The following is a 19,743-nucleotide window of genomic DNA, read 5'->3' as shown; positions in this document are numbered from 1 at the left end:
ATCACTGTGGCCACAGTTAACACTGAAGTAGTCACAAGGACTGGGTGGCTCTGGGCAGTTCCTTTCCCTGCCTGCTCTCCACTCCTCACCTACAAAGTGAGGGGAGGCTCTGAAGGGTCCATACAGACTCTTCTAGTGGTAACTAAGGAACAAGAAACCTGGGATGAAAGAACTCCAACCTCTAGGGGCTCCAACTCCTTCAAGGCCTAAAGGAAAGAGCTGAGGAAAGTGCTGCAGCTGGCACTGTGGGCAGGCAGAGGGGCCTTTGTCCCCAGTGACATCACCATAAATGTCTGGTGATGTGTCCACAGTTATGTAAAAAGCAGGTGATGGAAGAAGGGTCTGATAAGCCTTGATGTGTATTGACAGCCAGCTCCCAAACAAAACTTGTTTTTCTATTAGGTCTATTTTCTATTAGGTTTAAATCTAGACAAATAAAAAGACACAATTGGAGAAAATGCAAATCTTTATTTTTTAAATATTGTATTAAATACTAGTACATTTTCAGGTTGTTTTAAAAAGGAAAAATCATATTAGTTCAAAACTATGAATCAAAACATTTATTTTAACTCTAATTTTACAAACACATAAACATTTATTTTATAAATATCTACTCAGAATATTATGAAAAAAGTGTTTAAAAATAACAGCCCCAGATCTCCCTCTTTAAATATATAAAATTCCCATACAATTCAAAACAATTCTTTCTCAAGAGCCAAAAATTTCACAAAGGCCAACAACTCAGTTCTTATTAAACACAATCAAAAGTAATAGGGATATAAAAAATGTAAAAGTTCTGTACAAGGGAAACACAGACAGCACATGGGTAAATCTCTTTATAATACAGGCCATGTATGTTTTAAAAATGTTTTATAAAAACTGCCATTTAAAACAAATAAGTCCTTCCCTGACTGCAGAAAACATATAAACGATCACCCTCGTACCTGGGTACCAAGGCTCTCATGCCAGGACTGGGAGAGACATCTCCATGTGTTTCCTGGCTAGGGGCCCACACTGCACAGGGACCCACCTCCTCAGGCCCTTATGGTGGGTGATTCACTACTATTCTTCGTTGCACTTAGAAAAACTCTTTGGGATCACAGAAGACAATTGCTCACTAGTGAAAGCAAGACTAGGGGATGACTTCAGATTGTTATATCCACTTAATAATATGTGCATTTTCTGGTTTGGGCAACTAAACTCTTGAAGCCTAGTTTTCCACCGTCAGAGACACACCTCGTCACCTGCCCCAGCCAAATGTGGAGCAGAGCCCCGAGGCTGTCCCTTCATCTTTGCTCTCCCTGTAAGATGCTCCGTTGCCTACAGCAGCATATGCAGCCTATTGTCTCTTCTGGCACTTCTTCTGGAAAGAGCTCTTTAAAAAAGTGCGGTACACGGGGTCATCCACATACTCGTTCTTAAACCTGGAGCTCAGCACTCTTTGTCTCTTTTTCTCCCCTTGGATTATGTCTGCTCCATAAAATGTGTCTTCAAATCGCATATCAGAGGCTGTAGACTAGAAAGAGCCAATGTTACACTTCAGAAGGGCATAGCATGTCCATGACAAGAATTGACAAAGATCTGATTCAGCCAGCTGGGGGCTGGGGCAGAGGCCAGGTCACCCACCCAGAGCACACGGTTCTCCCTGAGGAGCCTCTCCACCTGCCCCAGGCCCCTGCCTGCATTTAGACTGACTTTCTTCAGGAACTCCAAACCCCAGAGACTTTCCACAGCAGAAGCAGGATTAAAGTCTTATTTAAATCTCCCTCACGTACCTGCCCAACCCTGATTTTTGACAGATTTGACAACAGTCATCTCTAACTCACTCCTGTTCCTGTTTACCTCTGGGCCTCTGCCCCCACAACTATTGCCAGAAGCTCTCTTCTCTGTCATTTTATAAACCCTTCCTCCTGCCTCTTCTCCTCCTCCAGATGTTTACTGTTGATATCTCAGGGTTCCCTTTTCTTAACTATTTATTCACTCTGACACCCCTAGGGTTTTGCATGTGGACTCCTCTCCACATATGCTCCCAGACCTGGAACCCACATTCATGGTTTCTATTCCTGCATTCCAACGATGCTCACATCCAGATCAGATCTCCTCCTGTCCTCAGGCTTGCAAGTCCAGCTGCTCAGCAGGCACCTCAGAGTGCTTATCCTAGAGGCACTTTGAATTGACCAGTCCTATATTATACTCAATCTTCCTTCTCCATCACTGTCCTTCCTATATTCCATAAATGACACACTACCCCATCCACCTAGCTATACTGATAAAAACCTACAAGTCATGTAAACTTCCCCCTGTCCCCACCCTGCCCAGGATCCTCCTACATGTACCTCAAAGCCCTCCATCCTTTCTTCTTTATCCCTACTGACCCCATGATGCAGACCCTCACACTTCCCCTCATAAATCACTGCATCAAATGCTACACTCCTGGGCTATTTTCTAAAGAACTACTAGAAGAAAGCTCTCTAAAAACTTTCTTATTACATGACACCCCCGCTTATAATCTTTAAATAGCCCTCCTGCCTTCAAATGACATTCAAGATCCCCAGCTGGCTTATGTAATTAATCCAGCATACCCTACCCCATGCTTGATCTGAATTATTTGCAGTGCCTACTCACACTTTACTGGCTTATGCTCTTCTGCCTTTAGACACTTTTGTCTTTGCATGACAGATATTTTATCTTCTCTGCCACAGGCAAACATGAGGGCCCTTCTTTTGGGTTCCTGTATCATTTTACATGTCCACATAGTAGAATGAGGGTGGTGGCAGAGAGGAGGAGCAGGTGAGTTTCTCCCCACTGGGGGTTCCTTGAACCCCTTGAGGATGAAGATATTAGGGACTGAGTATCGAATTTTATATTTGTGCTCAACATCAAGTAACATGCTCAACAAGTAACAATTACTGCTCAGTGTTAGCTGTGCGGATGAATGTGGGCTTTTTCTGTTATGCTCAGGTAAAGTCTACATTAAAGCACTATTTTTGCTTGCTATGATTTTGCCTCCTAAAATGTGTTCCCAACTGGTTTCCACTGAGGTGGATCACACTAGATAACACCATCATCTCAGAGCGCATCTCACTGTGTCACTGAAGCCACCTTGCAGGTTGGTGACAGAGGCAGAGTCCAACAAAAGGCTTAAAAACACATGGTCAATCATGAAGAAGAGATAAACAATGGAAGAGTTATAAGGAAGCTTGAACACTAAAAAATGGACCCAAGAGCATGGCTGGGCATGTTCCCTGCCAGTTCATGAGACGGTTTATCCAGGGTAACAGCCTACCTCACGGATTCCCCAGATATTTCCTTGTTTTACTCAGAAGAAAACTAGGGGACTATGGGTTGGTTAGGCACCCCCTGCCATTAAAACATTTTGCTTCACTCATTCTTGGAAAAGCACTTCCTCTGAGTACTCTTTCCCTTTTATAAGTGCTAAAGTTATCAAAGGAGAAAATAAAACATCTATGAAAGTGTTGCTACTGCAAGAACAGTGTAAGTCAGGCTCTGAAATACAATAATAAAACCTATTTACCAGCAGCTCTAGTTAATTATGCACCATTGCTATGGTTATTCTGAGAGACAATAAAAGGCAATGGGGCCATTTCTGAAGCTAGTGGGAAAGAACCCAGCACAATCACTGAGGTGGACTGCTGACTCTCTTGAAAAATTTCTTCCCAAGTCAGCGTGTGTGTGGGTGAGCAGAAGTCATTACAACATGAAGGCCTCCCACTGAGGGCTGCTAAGTCACACCTCCTTAAAAAAACAAAAGACATACCTCTAATCATAAAATATCTTCCATCAATGAGCTTTCCAATTAGATTTGTTTTATCAACTGGAAAAAAAAATTGCAGTCCTAGACAGACTAGCCAGGAGCCAGAGGGGGATACACCAACCTGAAGGAAAAGCTGGTTTGCTACAATAGGAGCGCTTAAGTCTTCAATAAAAACAGAGATGGCAAACTGGATTTAGTGATCGTTAGCATTTTTTCTTAAAGATATTTTCTTCTAGACTCAATGGTTTGACATAACAGGTTATATCAAAATACATATGTGATTTATGTATTCTTCACTGCCTTTTTTAATTAAAATAAATTCTCTGAGAATTAAAAAAAAAAAAGTTGAATGTTGGTATAATTGTTCAGAGAAATGGATCTTACAAAACTCAGGAGCCATGTTCAAATCAAGCTACATGGAAAGGCATCCCGGTTTTGGAGCCAAACCTGTTAGGGAACAAAGAGATTGTGATCCCACCATAAAGTAAAAAACTTTCTCTTAATGGGATTAAGAAATAGTATTTGAAATCTTTAAGACCCAGCAGGTCGGATGCCTAACCATACATGGATAAGAAAATCACAGACGTGAATGACTTCCAGATGGCTACCTACTCTATTCCCCATTCTTAAATCATTAGGCAATAAAAAATAAACTTAAAAAAAAAAGAAAGAAAGAAAGAAAGGGAAGAGAAGGGAAGGGAAGGGGAGAGAAAGCAAGTGAGGAGAGTGGAGAAGAGGGAGGATGCGTGGAAGACAGGAGCATGGGATGAGAGGCAGTCATCTGTGCCATCTTGAAAAGGAAAGTTATCAAGAGATTTTAAGACCTCCAACACTGACAAGTTATCCAGGTGTCAGGGAACTTCTCAAGATTTAGCTGATATCTTTACAGTAGGAATATCTGACTTTCACTTTCCCTACAGTTGGTTATCTGGTGGTTAATCTATTTTCAGCTCTGTGGGTCTCCTCTGTGCCACATTTCTCACTGGGCGGGCAGCAGTACTATTACTATCATTCTTCTCTTGACTGTTTCACTTCCGCTCAAGTATGCAGCTGAGAAGAAAAGTCAGTTGTTGCAGTTACCTTATTCTCAAGATCTCACCTGATAGGAAATGAGCCAAATATACAACTGAACATTCAAGGAAAATTGTGGGTTTTTTCCCAAACTAATCTACGGTAACTCTATCACTACAGGAAAGTATACTACAAGCATACACTGAAATCTAAGAGTGTTGTTTACTCAGAAAAAAAAAATTCATTTTGTCAGAAAAATCCTGTTCACTCAAATTTCCCTATACAGGAATCATTTCTCAGATGCAGTAAATGCAATTCTAAATGAGTAAAACTGACTTCATTTCAGGGTCCACTAAATATTTTATGATATGATAATAAAAACTATGTTATTGTGAATTACATTTTTTAACAACTTCATTTCTAATTATTTGTGGTATGTATAGGGCTTGAAACTAAAAAATTGATTTAGTATTTTCACAACTAGCATTTGAGATTTATTCTTTTTGTTATAAAATGAGAGCTTAAATATGAACTGACATGAACATTAATGAGTTTCTAAGAGAGATGTTAATCAATATATGATAAGGCCATGAAAACCAGATGTTCACTTATATCAAGTTACCTTTACTCTATTACTGAAAGCTTTCTTTTAATGTTGCTTCTACTAACAAGACTGCAAATGTCTTGACGGTATCTTTTATACGTTCCCAATGCCTTGCACAGAACACACATCCAACAACTATTTTTATATGCCAATAAATGTTAACACAAAGAAATATCATTTGACCTCATTAGAAAGAAAAATAAGGAACCTGGCCTGCTTTCCCTGTTTTGGGTCAAATTTGAGGTTTGCATTCAGTAAGTTTCAATAGGGGAAAAGTTACATTGGCTTTCTTCAAAATCAATCTAAAGGCCTAAGTATCTTTCCTACTAGGCTTGGGAAACAGAGAGGGTGAGGGATTCACATGGTAGATCTCTGAATGGAATTTGCCAGCACTTACAAAGCGAGCTTTCACTCTCTTGGGTAACTCTTCATCTAAAGTGTAGATGTCCTCTCTCTTCATTGCTATCTGGGATCCATCTTCAAATTCAACCTAATGAAAAGTAAGACATGATATGTATTGAAAAACAAACAGGCATTCACCATACTTTTTCAGGATTCCAATTAACTACATAAAAAAGGAAAAAAAGAACTCAAGCAGAACAGGATAAACAGCCAATGAAGGAGAAAAAGGTTTTTCCCTTATCAAACTAGGAACAAATTGTACTTTCAACCAGGCCAAGATTCTTGAAAATGAGTATCTTCAAATATGTGATATGAAAAGTTTACCCCTGGGAGCAAAAAACAAAGAAAAGTAGCTGCTGTTCAAAGTATTTCTCAGAACATGAGAATGTAGCCCATTGAATACCAAGACAGGCTGGGCCTGTCAGTACAGTTTGGTTCTGTAAGATGCTCTGTAAATATAAGATGGAGAAGTGTTTCTCTTTGAGAAAGAAATGGTGATATATTTACTTTTATATAATAATCTTCCCAGATAAAATAATTTCTCAAGTTTTTAGAGAATTTTAAACTTTCAAAACTCACTTTTGTCAAATCCAACCAAATGGCCAGGGAAACTGCAACCTCTTAACGTGTAAATCACATAAGTGCGTGAAAATTATCATCAAAAATGAAAATGTTCAACACTTTCCTTTCAAGCTAACCAAACAGCAGCAGGTAATACCAGTTTTTTCAACATTAAACAAGATTTTGTCAGAGAAAAAGTGACACTGGCTAACAGAAACCTATTTAAAGTGATTGTTCTTGGTTTAGGTTTAATCACTCATGAACTCATCTAGGAGAAAACAACAAAAGGGATGCCATCAGGAAGAATATCTAGTATGTTCCAGCTCTGAACCACTTAGGATATTTTTGAAGTCCCTAACTTAGCTGTTGTCTGAATTCTTTTAAAGAAATAAAAATATGCTTCCACCTTGAAGTTAAAAGACAAGTTAAACCATGCAGCTACACTATGTTAATTTTTGAAAATCTGCTGGAGTTTAAAAAATATTAAAAGATAAAATATATAATTAAACTTATTATCACGTACTGCTCACATTTGACTAAGCTGAAACAATGGGGCTGAACTGTTTTGGTCACAGGAGACCTCTCCCTGCGACTTCCCAGAAGGCTAAGGTGGGAAGGCTCTTCTTTCTGCCCTTGTTTTAGCAGAATGGTTTCTTTAATATTTAATTAGGCTGAGGTGTTATCTTCTAAATACAATTTGATAGCATAGCTATAATACCTGTGCCTTTATTCTCTTTTAGATCATTTGAAAATTCTACAAGATAAAAAGGCAATTATAAAACTTAAAAGTTGGTATGGTGACCAACCACCCAGGTTGGCTGGGACCAAGGGAGTCCCCTGGGATGCAGAACTTGCAGCGCTAAAGTCGAGGACAGTCCCTTGCACACTGGGATGTGGTTGTTTGCCCTAACTGGGGAAGAGCTGAGAGGAAATTCTGGCTCTTCCCTTTACCAGCTGTGTACTCTTGACAAAATTATTAAATTCACCAAGTCTTCTCCCTCCCATCTGTAAAATAAGAGTCAACCTATCTCAGGGCTACTGAAAGGGTCAAAAAAAACTGCACATACTTAGGATATTTAATACTGTGTAGTAGGTATTATAGTTGCATCTAGTTTTATAAATGACTTTGCTTATTCAATGATGACATTGAATAATTAGGCTCAAAACACCAAATGCTCTCAAAAGGCCACTTGGTTTAATGATGAATTTTAAACTACTTGTACTTGAGAGGCAATTTTAATATTAGTCTTAACTTTTCATTGAGTCTGTAAATATGCTCATAGTTTTATGTTGATGGGCCATCATAAATTCGAATGAAGTTAACACACTGATTACTAATTAGCCTGAATTTCAACTTGTTCTCATTATCCTTTTCATGTAGCTAATAGCTTTGCTATATGTAAGATGCTTCACTTTGGCATTTACTGTTTAATTAAATGTAAATTCTCTACTTTTGAATGATGTAGTAATGCTTCTTTTCTAGGAGTCTCCAGTATTATTAGCCTGCTTGCGATTTTTGCCTAATTCTGGACATTCTGATGCAAAGAAGTTCCAGCACCTACACTATTATAAGTAACCTAAGTCTGGAACTTAACACTGTCAACAATACTAGGGGGAAAATGGCTTTACATATGCATGTGCACACAAAAAATGTGTGTGTAAAGGTCCTCCCCTCTCCCCTTGGGTTTTTCTAGACCTTAAAAAATGTTCTCCCCTAAGTTTTCTGAACTTTTTTGAACACTTTTAATTACACTGTGCTCCAGTTCTGATGCAGTGTCTTATAATGGGTTCTTCCATTTAAGCCTTTGCCCCTTATCAGTCTTTGAACAATTTCTCTGCTGACACTGGCAGTCTTATCATTCACAAGCTGTTTTTAACTTAACAACAGCCTTGAACCTTCTTGCTTTTTCGCCTCTGACTTCAATTTTCCTGTTTTTACTCTATTGCTTAGCTTGAGAATGTTGACTTCTGTCATCATGTTACAATGTATTGGTTCTAATAAATCTGTGCCCTTTAAAAGTCTTTCTGAAGGAATATAAATGCACGTGTGCCATCTATGTTGTCTTCCTTGTTAGAGCTTAACTCATTCTCATTTCTGATAGGGATAAAATGTTTTCATTGTTTAACTGTATATGCAGTCTTTTACAAAACACAAGAGTTCCCACGTGTACAGAATATCCAACTAATAGCTATACTTTTCATTAAATAAGCACTTCTTTAAGCCTGGGTGGATAAATGGCCACAACTGTGGTGACACACCACTGATTTCAGTTTGCCCCAATGGAGCATTTGAATTAGGGGTTGCTGACTGTTGAACAGCCATTATTTTCTTGGCTTATGGTAAGATAACCCAGCCAATTAGTCTCTTCCCATACAATGGAAACAGAAGAAAACAGCCTATCTAGCCATTTACCTTGTTGACCTAACTATACTCCTTACAATTAAACCATTCATCAAATGCTATTAGTTTTCCAGTGTCAAACTTGGTAATAAAACTCTAATACCTGGGTCATCAGGCATTGAGTCTTTGCCTCCTTAATCAAATAAGAGGTGCCCCAAATTCATGTGGCTTACTGATTGGCAGCATACTGGATATACTGTCTGCCCTCTTGTGTCTTCTGTCCCTTCAGCAAGTGTCACACACAGGGCAGCACTTACCTGGTACATGTGGGCAACATTCGATCCCAGATATTTTGCCCCATAGAGTTTGCCATCAGGCCACTTGACTTGGACAACTTCTCCCTCAGCAGGAGGCCCCAGCTTCACACAGTCTCGGCTCTGTGGCAGAAACAGAGACAGGCTCTTCAAGGAAAGTGTCTAAGTGACTGCATTATGATGAACTCCTGACAATTAAAAGGAGTTACTGCCTCTGGGTTTTATGGATTATGATCTTGCATGGGTGTTCAGAGGGAGAGATATGAGCCAAAGAGTACTTTCAGCCTACATCATAAAGTGGCAAAGGAGTCACCATAATCAAGCAGGAAAAACAGTAGCATTTACATATGCTACTTGACAAAGAATCATTCAGAGGGCAACTCAAATATGCATAGCAACTGCTTTAGATGAGGAATAGATCAGCTTATGATGTATAACACCTAACATTTACATAGCATTTTGCAGTTAACCAAATTCTTTAACATAAACCTCATTTGATCCTTCCTCATAATCACTCCATAGGTAGGCAGAGATTATTAATTATCCCTATTTCAATGACAAGGAAACTGAGGCTTTCAGGAGGCTCCTTGACATTGTCAGGACCTCTGGAGGAGGGGAGCTGAACAGGAGAATCAGAGCTGAGGATACCCAGGTGGAACTGGGGCTGGGGGACAAGCAGAGTGTGATGGGAACTGTAAGCCTTGACGGAGCAGTGAGGGGAAGGACAGCAGGGAGCATCTGCGGTGTGGCAGGTGAAGCTGGGATGGCTGTGTCCTGCTTAGCAGGCCTCTTCTGAAGACCCCTGGGCCTCCCCCAACAGGCATGCTTCTACTGGCATCTCCCACTGAGTGACTAGCCCTCTTCCTGCTGCAGGCAATCATGATGGCACCCACAGCCTGTCTTCTCACTGCAGGTCTCCCACGCAACAATGCCTCTGCCCTAGGGAGTAAAACAGCAAACTCCCCAGTAGTCCATGTGGGGAGGTTTTTTTGGGGTGAGGCTTTTTTTTGGATGGAGGCATAGGGGAGGGTGTACAGGTAAAATAAAATGCTTTCATAGACATAGTTTGCAAACTCTTAAATTTGTATATATTGGGTATGGCACTATAAAATTTTAATATAAGTGAATTAAATACTTGACTACTTTAGTTAATATTTTGCACACTTAGCAATTCATGTTTTGCTAAGACTCATATTTTACTGATGAAGCCAATCTGACTGATTGAAATGCACACTTGACCAATCAAGCTGTAAATGCAGACTGGGCATGGTTCTGTGGTTTAAAAAAGCAGCACACATAGAAAATATTTAGTTGCTTATGACTAGAAATCTACCATGTATTACTTTTCATTATTAATAGAAATTTTGCATTATAAAAGACTGGCCATTTTACTGTTGGGCTCAGAATATACATGAGAGACCTAGTTGTTCATTTTTCTCACTGCAGACTACACTTCTATTTAGAGCTAAAGGCAAAGAAAAAAGTGTGCTCAGAGGCTCTACAGAATTGACAGTCTGCATCTAACTTAAGCCAAATGAAAATAAGTTTCTTCTTGGCCTTCATAATATTTGACCTTGGTGCATGAAGAATTCAAAGGGCAAGCTGCAGAAATGTATTCTACATATGCCCCTGGGGTTATCACCTCACTTTCCATTTCCCTTCCAAAGACGAACCTGGTACTAAGAACATTGGAAGGTGTAGCTCTTAAACACATTCTGTCCAGTCACTTAGGTTGGGAAACCACATCAGCTCTGGGATAATTCTGAGCTTAAACCTGGATGCTCTGATGATTGAGGGTGGGGTGGGGAATGCAAGATTCAAAAGCATGTTTCTTCCCTCTCCTAAAGTTTTCTTCCATATAGAGGAAGCTCCATTAGGGTTCTGCTTCTGGCTTTTTTCCCACACCCTCATTCACTCTTCCAAAAAAGTAAAGAGTAACTTAACTGTATTGCTGAGTTCTGAAGAAGACTGTCTTTCCAAACAATGCGCCAGGGTGCCGTGGGGGCACAGTAACTCATGGGGGCTCTGGGGGGTATTTTCAAGGGAAACACTGGACATTTGCCAGACACACAGCTTACTACTACTATAAAGCTGTTTAGACTTAAATTTCCTAATAGATGGACTGTTAGGTATTTCTTTTGGCCTAGGAGCACAGTAAAAATGTGCTGAGATACCCAGGGGCTGTGAGCCAGGAAATTTTGGTAACTCTGGCTGACCTCCTCACCTTCCCTGTCTCTTTGGAGCCACCCAGCAGGCAGAGACCCTGCATTTTGCTCTGCTCCTTCCACAGACAGGAGCTGTCAGTGTCCAGCACAGCCATCACTAGGAGGCCTACTTCTCAGGTCTGGGATCAGGAAATTGTTTACCCACAGATATAAGCCACACACTACAGTATCTGCATTATCAGTAACAAAGGAGATATTTTTAAGCTCCAAGTCCTGACTCCTTTGTCTCTCTATATTGCTTTTCCTTAGGCAGAATAAGAAGTTCTATTTATTGGGATCTTCTTCAATCCCAACAGAGGAAAATCAAGGCCTCAGGGAACAGGGAGGCCACACTCCCCATTTACTCACCCACCAAAAATGGCTGCCGAGCAGGACAGGACCTCAGTTTTACAGATGTGACCTTCAACAGAGGTTCTCTAACCTTTAAAATAACTCACCAAAACAAATCCTGATCTGCAGTTTTAGGTACCACATCTCCAAGGTGAGGCAACGGCCATAGACATGTGGCTGGCAGAGTATGAAACATACCTGAGCGAGCCACCTGAAAAACACAGCTTTCCTAACAAGGTAAATGCATCAGCTTTACCAGTGAGAAGCAATTTTTTTAAAACAATTCTTTCTAACTACGGTCAATTTTTTTTCTCACGACAAATCTTAATTTGGCCTTGAAAGTGCTTCACCTTGAAGAGCACCTTACAGGTCAGCCTCCACCTGGCTTTGCTGTGTTGGCCACCAAGACCTCTTCCTTCTCTTTCAAGTCAAAATCTAGGGAAGACACTTCAGTTTGCTTTCTCAGTCTTCTTGCTTTCAGAACTCTTTTTTCTCTTTACATATTTTTTCTCATACATACTTTTTTCTTCAATAAAGAAAAACAACCAACCGACACATAACCACATACAATTGTTCTGTGACTCTCCTGCCCCTCTCCACCACCAGGAGGCATCCTTTTTGGCCATGATGGTACCTTCTCACCCTCCGTTTGGGTCTTCAGCTGTAAGTGGATGTATCTTGATTTCCATATAACTTCGTTTGGTATTATTGATTATTTACACCCCAGCTACTTTCCAAGTGGATTTAGGGCAGCTCATAGTAAAACACAAAAAGTTTATTTCTGTAACATCTAGTTTCCTCTATAGACAAATGGTTTCATTCAATTCACCAGCTGTCTCAAATTTTGAGTTTGCCAGAAACTTGCTATGACTACGTGAAATATAAAGCATTTAAAGAGGGATGGAACTAGGAAAAAATTTTGACAAATTTAGGTTTCCCTGATCCCTGCAAAGCAGAAGCCACTGGGTATCTCCCAAATTGTCACAATCTCTAATCCAATATCTATTTACTGCCCACCTGTGTGAGAGACAGAGCGTCAACAATGTCCAGCTCCTTCAGCTAGGGACAGACGGGACATCTCGTCCATACTTGAGGCCTGCCGCACTGAGCCCCACAGATCTGTGGTGTGGGGATCTCGGGGGGCCTTGCAAGGGGTGTAGTCTATGTGGTTTGTGAGTTTTGGCTGCCATGATCACTTCAGCGAGAACAGAGCCCTGATTTAACTTATAGATTGGGTTTTTGAGTAAGATTTCATGGGCGTAAAAAAAAAAAAAGTTTCTGTTAAAAATAAAAGGCCTGAAAAATAAAATAGTCATGTCTGAAAATGAGGCGATTTAGTTTGAAGAAAACCATAATTTAAATGGTCTGCCTTCTCTCTTAAAGGTCTTCAGCTGGCTTGCCTCTCCCTGGACTGTGCATGAGGAATCAAGCGATACAGCACAGCCACTCAAAGTGGCTCCCAACCACTGGGACACACGTGGAAAAGGAAGTTCCAGCCCCTTCTCCCATAGCTCTATGTGACCCAGGTGATTTTTTTAAAGCATTCTAGAATTTGAGATTATATTAAAAGGTGTAAAATGCGAAAGAGGTGTTTCCTAATGCAGTCCTTAGTGTGTTGCTGGAGCAAGTAAACATCCTTGCTGGTAAATTATATGCCTTAAAAACCTTGACTAATGTATTTTTCTCAGTTGCCATTGAGACCCTCAGAAACAGTTTGGCTTCACCTGACATAAATAGCTGTTTACCTTTTGTTCTACTGCCTCCAGGGACGTGTAGACTCCCCTGGAATCTGCCAGAGCCCCGTCCACAGGGACACTGGTGTCTGGAGCTGCCAGCAAGGCTGTAGCTAGAATTCTAAATAAATGAAGTGAAAATTAAAGACAGATGCTATAGTCGCAGTCAAGACTGGACATCTGCCTGTGACCAAAGAACTCTGATGAAACGACTGAGATGGGTCATCAATCCAGGCAAAGGATGCTGTCATATCACATTCTTGCCAAAGTCAAGGCCAAACTTGTGACTTGTTCCACCAAATACAGAGAAAAGCCAACTGCTGGTCTGATTTTTTGAATTCTGAAGTCAATGTGTCCTTGGAACTCATAAAACAAGCTGCCCTTGCCTGTTTTATGAGCTCCTTCCAACCCACCCCACCTCCACGCCCAAAGAGCATAAAGCATAGAGCAGGCAGCCCCACCTATCAGTCCAGCTGCACCAGGTGAAGGCATGTACATGAACTCCTAGTAGTTAATCACCATAAAGTTTGGAGCCTCTGACAGCCCCTCGTAGGGAAAGTTCTGAAGTGACCAGAAGCAAACTGACAGCAGCAGCTGCTGGCATCCAAGGGATAATCACCTGCTCACTACTAGACCCTGGCAGGGATTAACAAGAGTGACTGATGGCCATGTACTCATCTTACCAGCTAGCTCTCACTTGTTTGACTGCCCAGCGTCTGAACCCCCATCTCCCCTTCACAGCCTCAGTGGGAGGCAGAGCTAGCCTGCCAATACAGATGCTGGAAAATGCCAGATACTCCCTTTCCCAGCTTCCCTGGCAGCAGACATGGATGGAGGATTAGCCAGCTGGCTGCACCTGCTCAGGACGTAGAACCTGTGATCAGAGATGCAAAGAAACAGCAGAGAGGAGAATGTTCTCAGAGAGCGGCAGCAGCTGGGGCCAGGCTGGCCACACAAGGGTGGGGGCCATGTCCTTGCTGGACCAGGCCTATTGCCATGTTCCTGCCACAGCCTCCCCTGTTCTCAGGTGTTTTCTGATGTTTTCTTTTTGCATTCCTGGAGGTCCTGTGGGCTTCCTAGAAACTTCCAACTAAATCTCTTTAGTGCTTAATCAGTTATAGTTTTTGTTGCAATTTATGACCCTGAATAGTAAGTAACTGCTAGTTTGGGTGATGGCAAATCCCCTCTCTCACAAAGTGGAGAAGATACCTCTCGTTCAATGGTGCATTATAAAACTGGAGGGTTTCCCAGACCACCCAATCCTCATTCAAAGGGCCGATGAGAAAAACTACCCCTCAGAAAGTGAATATATTCATGGCACAACGTACTTGGTCACAAGGCTTGACCCTAAATGATTTGTGACTGTCCCTAAGTTTTCAGTATACCCCACAGTCTGAAGATGTAATTTCTGTAAGGATATCCATAAGCATGTATCCCAAGCTATAAAAATAAGTCACAAGCATCTTGAGCAAGGGTAGGCTCTTTAGAATGGCCTTGCAAGGGGGCTCCTTTAAGGGGGACACACTACATTCAGATGGATTAAATTCTGGACTATTTGTTAAATCTAAGTCATAATAATTTACTGTCATCCTCCATGTAAATGTTAACAATAATAAAAAACATTTTAAAATTATTTTTCTTAGTAATTAATAACTTTTTATTCTGAGGATCTACTACATATTCATTAGGGGAGGTTATAGCATTTTCTTTAAAAGATAGAAAAACAAAAACATACCATATTTCTATCATCTAGAAATAAATGCCTTTTTACTTGTCAGAAAACAGGTGAAAACTAACAACATTTTCTCTATGTTTCTATGCATTTTTTTAAATTGGAACATCCGCATCCTATAATATGTATGATTATTTTCTCATTGTTACAACCTTTATGTTCTTTCACATACACACAACTGAGCTCTCCCTAGAAGCAGACAAGGCTGCCTTTTGTGAAGAACTCAGAGCTGCAGTTCATGCCATGTTCCCTCACTCACTGCGTAGCATCTGGAGGGGACAGCATCTTTCTTTCAATTTTTCTAAAATAAACAAAGTTTACCATTTTAACCATTTTTAAGTATACATCTCAGTGGCCTTATTGTACTCCACTCCAGAAATGTTGTATCAATCCAAACTGAAACTGTATCCATTAAACTGCCATTCCCCTCTCCCTCCAGCCTCTGGTAACCACCATTCTACTTTCAGTCTCCATGAATTTGACTACTTCTAAGTACTTCATATAACTGAAATTATACAATATTGGTCCACTTGTGTACATATATAATTTTTATCTTGCTGTTTATCACCTATAATTACATTATGAACATCTTCTTTGTTAACAATAATCCTTTAAAAACTCTCCATTTTACTGACTGAAGATATGCCACATTACGGATATTCCACAACTAATTTAACTACTCTCCTATTGTAAGATATATAGGTCATTCTAATTTTTCCCATCATTTCTAATGCTACTGCATATTTTCCTCCATGAATCTTTGTCTAATTGCTGACTATATTCTTAGCCTAGACTCTTAGAACAGGAATGACTTGGTAAAAAGGCACGAGTACTATTTATAAAGTTAATTTCATCTGCTCTGAAAAATTCAACATCACACTCATTTCTCTAATGCAGTAAATCTTACATTAGACTCCACAGAAAACTCTGAGTCTGTTGGTTCAAGGTAAGATCCAAGCTAAACGCCCTCGCAAACAGTCTGATACTCAGTCAGGTTGAGAATCACTGTGCGCGACCAGGCCATTTCCCAGTGTACGCTACACATTCTACATATAAAGAAAGAACTTACTCCTGCTACTTCCTCTGATGTAGCTTTTCTACAGTGAGGACCTTTTAACATACCTGAAAGAAAATTTGGAATGCTCCCGCATTGAAGCATTCTTGTCTGTGTTCTGTGCTGGCTCTGAAATACTGTCTTTTCAGCCTGTGGGATAATGTATTCAAAGTCAACCTGCTTCCACACTGACACTTATTCTTGGGAAACTCCAAGTCTGATGTCCAGGTTTCCTTTTTAATAGTTTACTTTTTCTTTTTTGGAGGAAACACACACATACATACACCCTCTCTACCCCAAAATGCTCTGGTTGTCTTTTAAGCTAGACCAACACCTTCCTTATTCTCTCAAACAGCTAAATGCCTTTCCAGCAGCCACATTTTGCTAGTGGCCTGACATTTAACCACATCTATCTTCTAAAAGATAGTGTTTTCTTCACAGAAAGAACAGCACTGACACTTACTTGATGAGTCCCTGAAGGTCAATTAGTTTATAAGGACACACTTTCCCTTCTGCCTTAAGCCAAGAGGACACAATGCCTGATAAATGTACTAAGGTCCTAGAGATGGAGGTTATTTTATTTTTCTGAAAGTTAGATAGTAAGCCTCTGAAGGTACATAACTAAAAGAAATCATATCTTTATAATTACAAATAGGTGAGATTCTGACATGCAAAGGCTTTAAAAGGAATAGAAAGTGCAAAGGCAGTTTCTTTGGGAAATTATCCTTTTGGTTCTTTCGAAGTGAGGAAGCTAAGAAAAGCCAGTAACTGGAATCAGGGGTGACACTGGAGGGCCGACCTGGCTGAAATGGCCTGTGAGAGAGGGTCCAAGGGAGGCAGTGAGCATGTGTGGGTGTAGGGGAGGGAGATCTGAAATGCCAATGGGTCTCTGCATTCTTGGAATCAGAGGGTGTGAACGTAAATGAAAGGATCATTTACTCACCAATTACCCACCTATAAGAGAAACAGACCTTTCCCATTCCTTCCCTGCCTTTTCTTGCCCCCTCTGGCACATACTGAGTGTCTCCTCCATGCCTGGCACTGAGCTCAGCAAATTTTGTTCTGGTCTCAGCACAGAGACAAAAAGAGTCCTTTCAGAGTTCTTTCTCTCAAGGAATTCAGAGTCCAGCTGGAGACTCAAACAATACATGGATATCTACAATATGAAGTACCGTATGTGAGAGTAGGGAAGTGGCAGGGAGGTGGGAACTCTCTGCGCCCACAACTCACTCTCCTATGACATCCACTATGTCAAAGACTTTTTTCCTGTGATTAACCAAAAGTCTTCCATGCCTTCCCCTCAATGTTAAATTACCCTTCATGTAAACTGAATTAATCACTGAGCCCCCCATTCAGGACTCTCCTGCACTCAGTTGGCTGAGTGTATGTAGATGCTTTGTAAGCTGTGGTAAGCAGGAAGATAGCCCTGAAAGATAGACGCTGGGGGGAGACATGAGCTGGCACCTCCAGGAGCACTTTGGGGGACCACTTCTGGAGGCTCTGGCCTCAGCAACTTGGTTTTATTGGGGGTTCCTCAGCTGTTCAGGCTATCCCTCTTACTATGCTGAGTTGTGTGGCCATGCCAGGAGAACAGAGCTATAGCCCTGACATTTTTCTCTGCCTCTCAAGAGGACTCTGAAATGATCCCACCAGTAATCCCAGGCCCACAGCCCATCACACCAGCAGCCAAAGTAGGATATTTTTCACACTCAACTTCTAAAAGCTACAGATATACAAACTTCTTGAAAACAGGTTTTTTATGTTTAAATTCTTCTGGTACTTCTTAGATCTTTCAGCAACCTCTCCTTTTATAAAGGTCTAGAAGATGTATAATTTCCAAGTGTAACTGGAGTCTTGTGCTTAGGGGCCCCTGACCAACAAGCTGAATGATGACCCCAGCCACAACTGCCACCAAGAATAACCAGGTTACAAACACTACTGAGTGTTTATTATGTGCTGGGAACCACGCTAATCGCTTTGTACATTGTATTTCAATAATTTCAGCAATAATCCTAGTATTTATTATCATCTCCATTCTAGAGATAAGGTAGCTGGTGGCAACCCCATTGCCCAGAGCCACATGGTTGTCTGCTCCACATCTGGTTCTTCCCGCCTTGAGAGAGCCCATACAGTTCCTAAGGACTATCTCTGGGATGGCTGCACCGTCTCCAGACACTAACGCATAAGCATCTGAAGATTAAAGTCCTCGTACTCAGATAAGGTGAAATAATTCCCATCTGCATAGGACAGATCTTTCCCCCTTTTCATAGTTGTTGGCAGAGGCCAAAATGCATGAGGGGGACAAAATACTTTATTACGTCAATAAAAATTTATTTTGCGAAATGGAGAAAGACAGACTTGAGGTGAATTTCTCTGTAATGGTTTCTAAGAATAAATGTCCACTCTGAAAGCTGAGAGAAGGAAGATGAATGGAAAGAGAAGGGCAAGCATAGCGGGGAGAAAAGGCTGCCTGCACCTGCACACCATGATAGGGGGCTCTGGGATAAGTACAACAGCACCCGGCACCACTGGGCCTCTGCAGGTTCCCGGGCTGCTCCGCAGTGTGTATTCTACTCAGCGTACGTGGCCTGACTCCCATGGGACATGCCTTGCTGAGGCGACACAGAGTAGCTCAAGACTGTAGCTCCACCAAAGTCTGGAGTCACACTGCTGCGGGCAAAGAAGAGCTGTTCCCGGCACAAGCTACCTTACCTCTCGCTGTCCTCATTTCCTCATCAATCAAATGAGGATGCCGATCCAACTGCACAGGGCTGTTGTGAGAATTAGAGTTAATTCTCACATCCATTTAAAGAAGAGAAGAGAACAGAAAAGCCAAGCACAGTGACAGCTGGTGCAGCTGAAGTGACCTGTGACTGGATTTAATTCATATCAACAGGGAACATCTGGAGAATTATAAAAGGGCACAGAAAACCTTGGGAGAAGGTGACCCTTGAGATTTAAAGTTGTGAAGAAAGGATGCACTGAGATACCAAGAACCACCACTGAAGACAAGCAGGTCATGTTCTCAGCCTATGAAATCCAAAACAACCCAGTAGGGTAGGTAGGCAGGTGTCATCGGCCAAACAGGACAGCAGCAGCACAGTGATGTGCCCAGGTCACATGGCTATAAACAGATGAGTGGGACAGTCATTCACTCGAAGCATAATGCATAATTTTTAGGATCTCTTGTGTTCTAGGAACAGTAGGATTAATGAGAAAAACAATTGTGGTTTTTTTACTTCATGCAACTCTATAGTGGAAAAAGCAGGCATTAAAAAATAAAAATAAAGATATGTGAATAACTGTATGTCCCAGAACCACAGTGTAAAGCAGAAGCATTTAACAGAAAGATTATTAGCACACTATGTGCTGTTATAGCCTAGAGAGCTTCAAGATGCCTTAAGAGAAAGAAAACAAGTAAAATGAATTCTGATACAAGAATCAGTAAGAATACAGATAAGGAAAGTCAGGGAAAACAAGTCATGATATAATGAGTTCCTGGAAGGTACGGATCTTTTTTTAAAAAATAGCCTTTTTTCTGATTGTAAAAATAAAACATGCTCATATGGAAACAATAAGGTGATAAAGTTGAAAATTATAATTGCCCATGATTATACTCTCCAGAGATAATCAGTAACATTTTGGTTCATTTCCTTTGAGG

The 19,743-nt window shown here is 40.9% G+C and overlaps 1 protein-coding gene across 7 annotated transcripts in view; it reads right to left on the bottom strand.

Moving 5' to 3' along the window:
- Nucleotides 1-439: 439 nt before the first annotated feature.
- KDM4C (lysine demethylase 4C) overlaps nucleotides 440-19,743 on the bottom strand; it is a 490,870-nt gene continuing 471,566 nt past the window's right edge. For 5 of the 7 annotated variants that reach the window (XM_057498655.1, XM_057498657.1, XM_057498654.1 and 2 more), the window contains 3 exons: nucleotides 9,012-9,131; nucleotides 5,788-5,880; nucleotides 441-1,516 (listed from right to left, as the gene is read on the bottom strand). In XM_057498655.1, the coding sequence (XP_057354638.1) occupies nucleotides 1,340-1,516; nucleotides 5,788-5,880; nucleotides 9,012-9,131 (390 nt within the window). In that variant the 3' untranslated portion in view covers nucleotides 441-1,339. Of the gene's footprint in view, nucleotides 1,517-5,787; nucleotides 5,881-9,011; nucleotides 9,132-19,743 lie in introns of all 7 variants that reach the window. The other 2 variants (XM_057498660.1, XM_057498658.1) reach the window with 1 other exon arrangement.

This window comes from Manis pentadactyla, chromosome 3 (assembly GCF_030020395.1).
Source record: "Manis pentadactyla isolate mManPen7 chromosome 3, mManPen7.hap1, whole genome shotgun sequence".
NCBI classification, from domain to species: Eukaryota; Metazoa; Chordata; class Mammalia; order Pholidota; family Manidae; genus Manis; species Manis pentadactyla.
The sequence above is the reverse complement of the archived record's forward strand: the minus strand, read 5'-3'. Positions and strand labels throughout refer to the sequence as shown.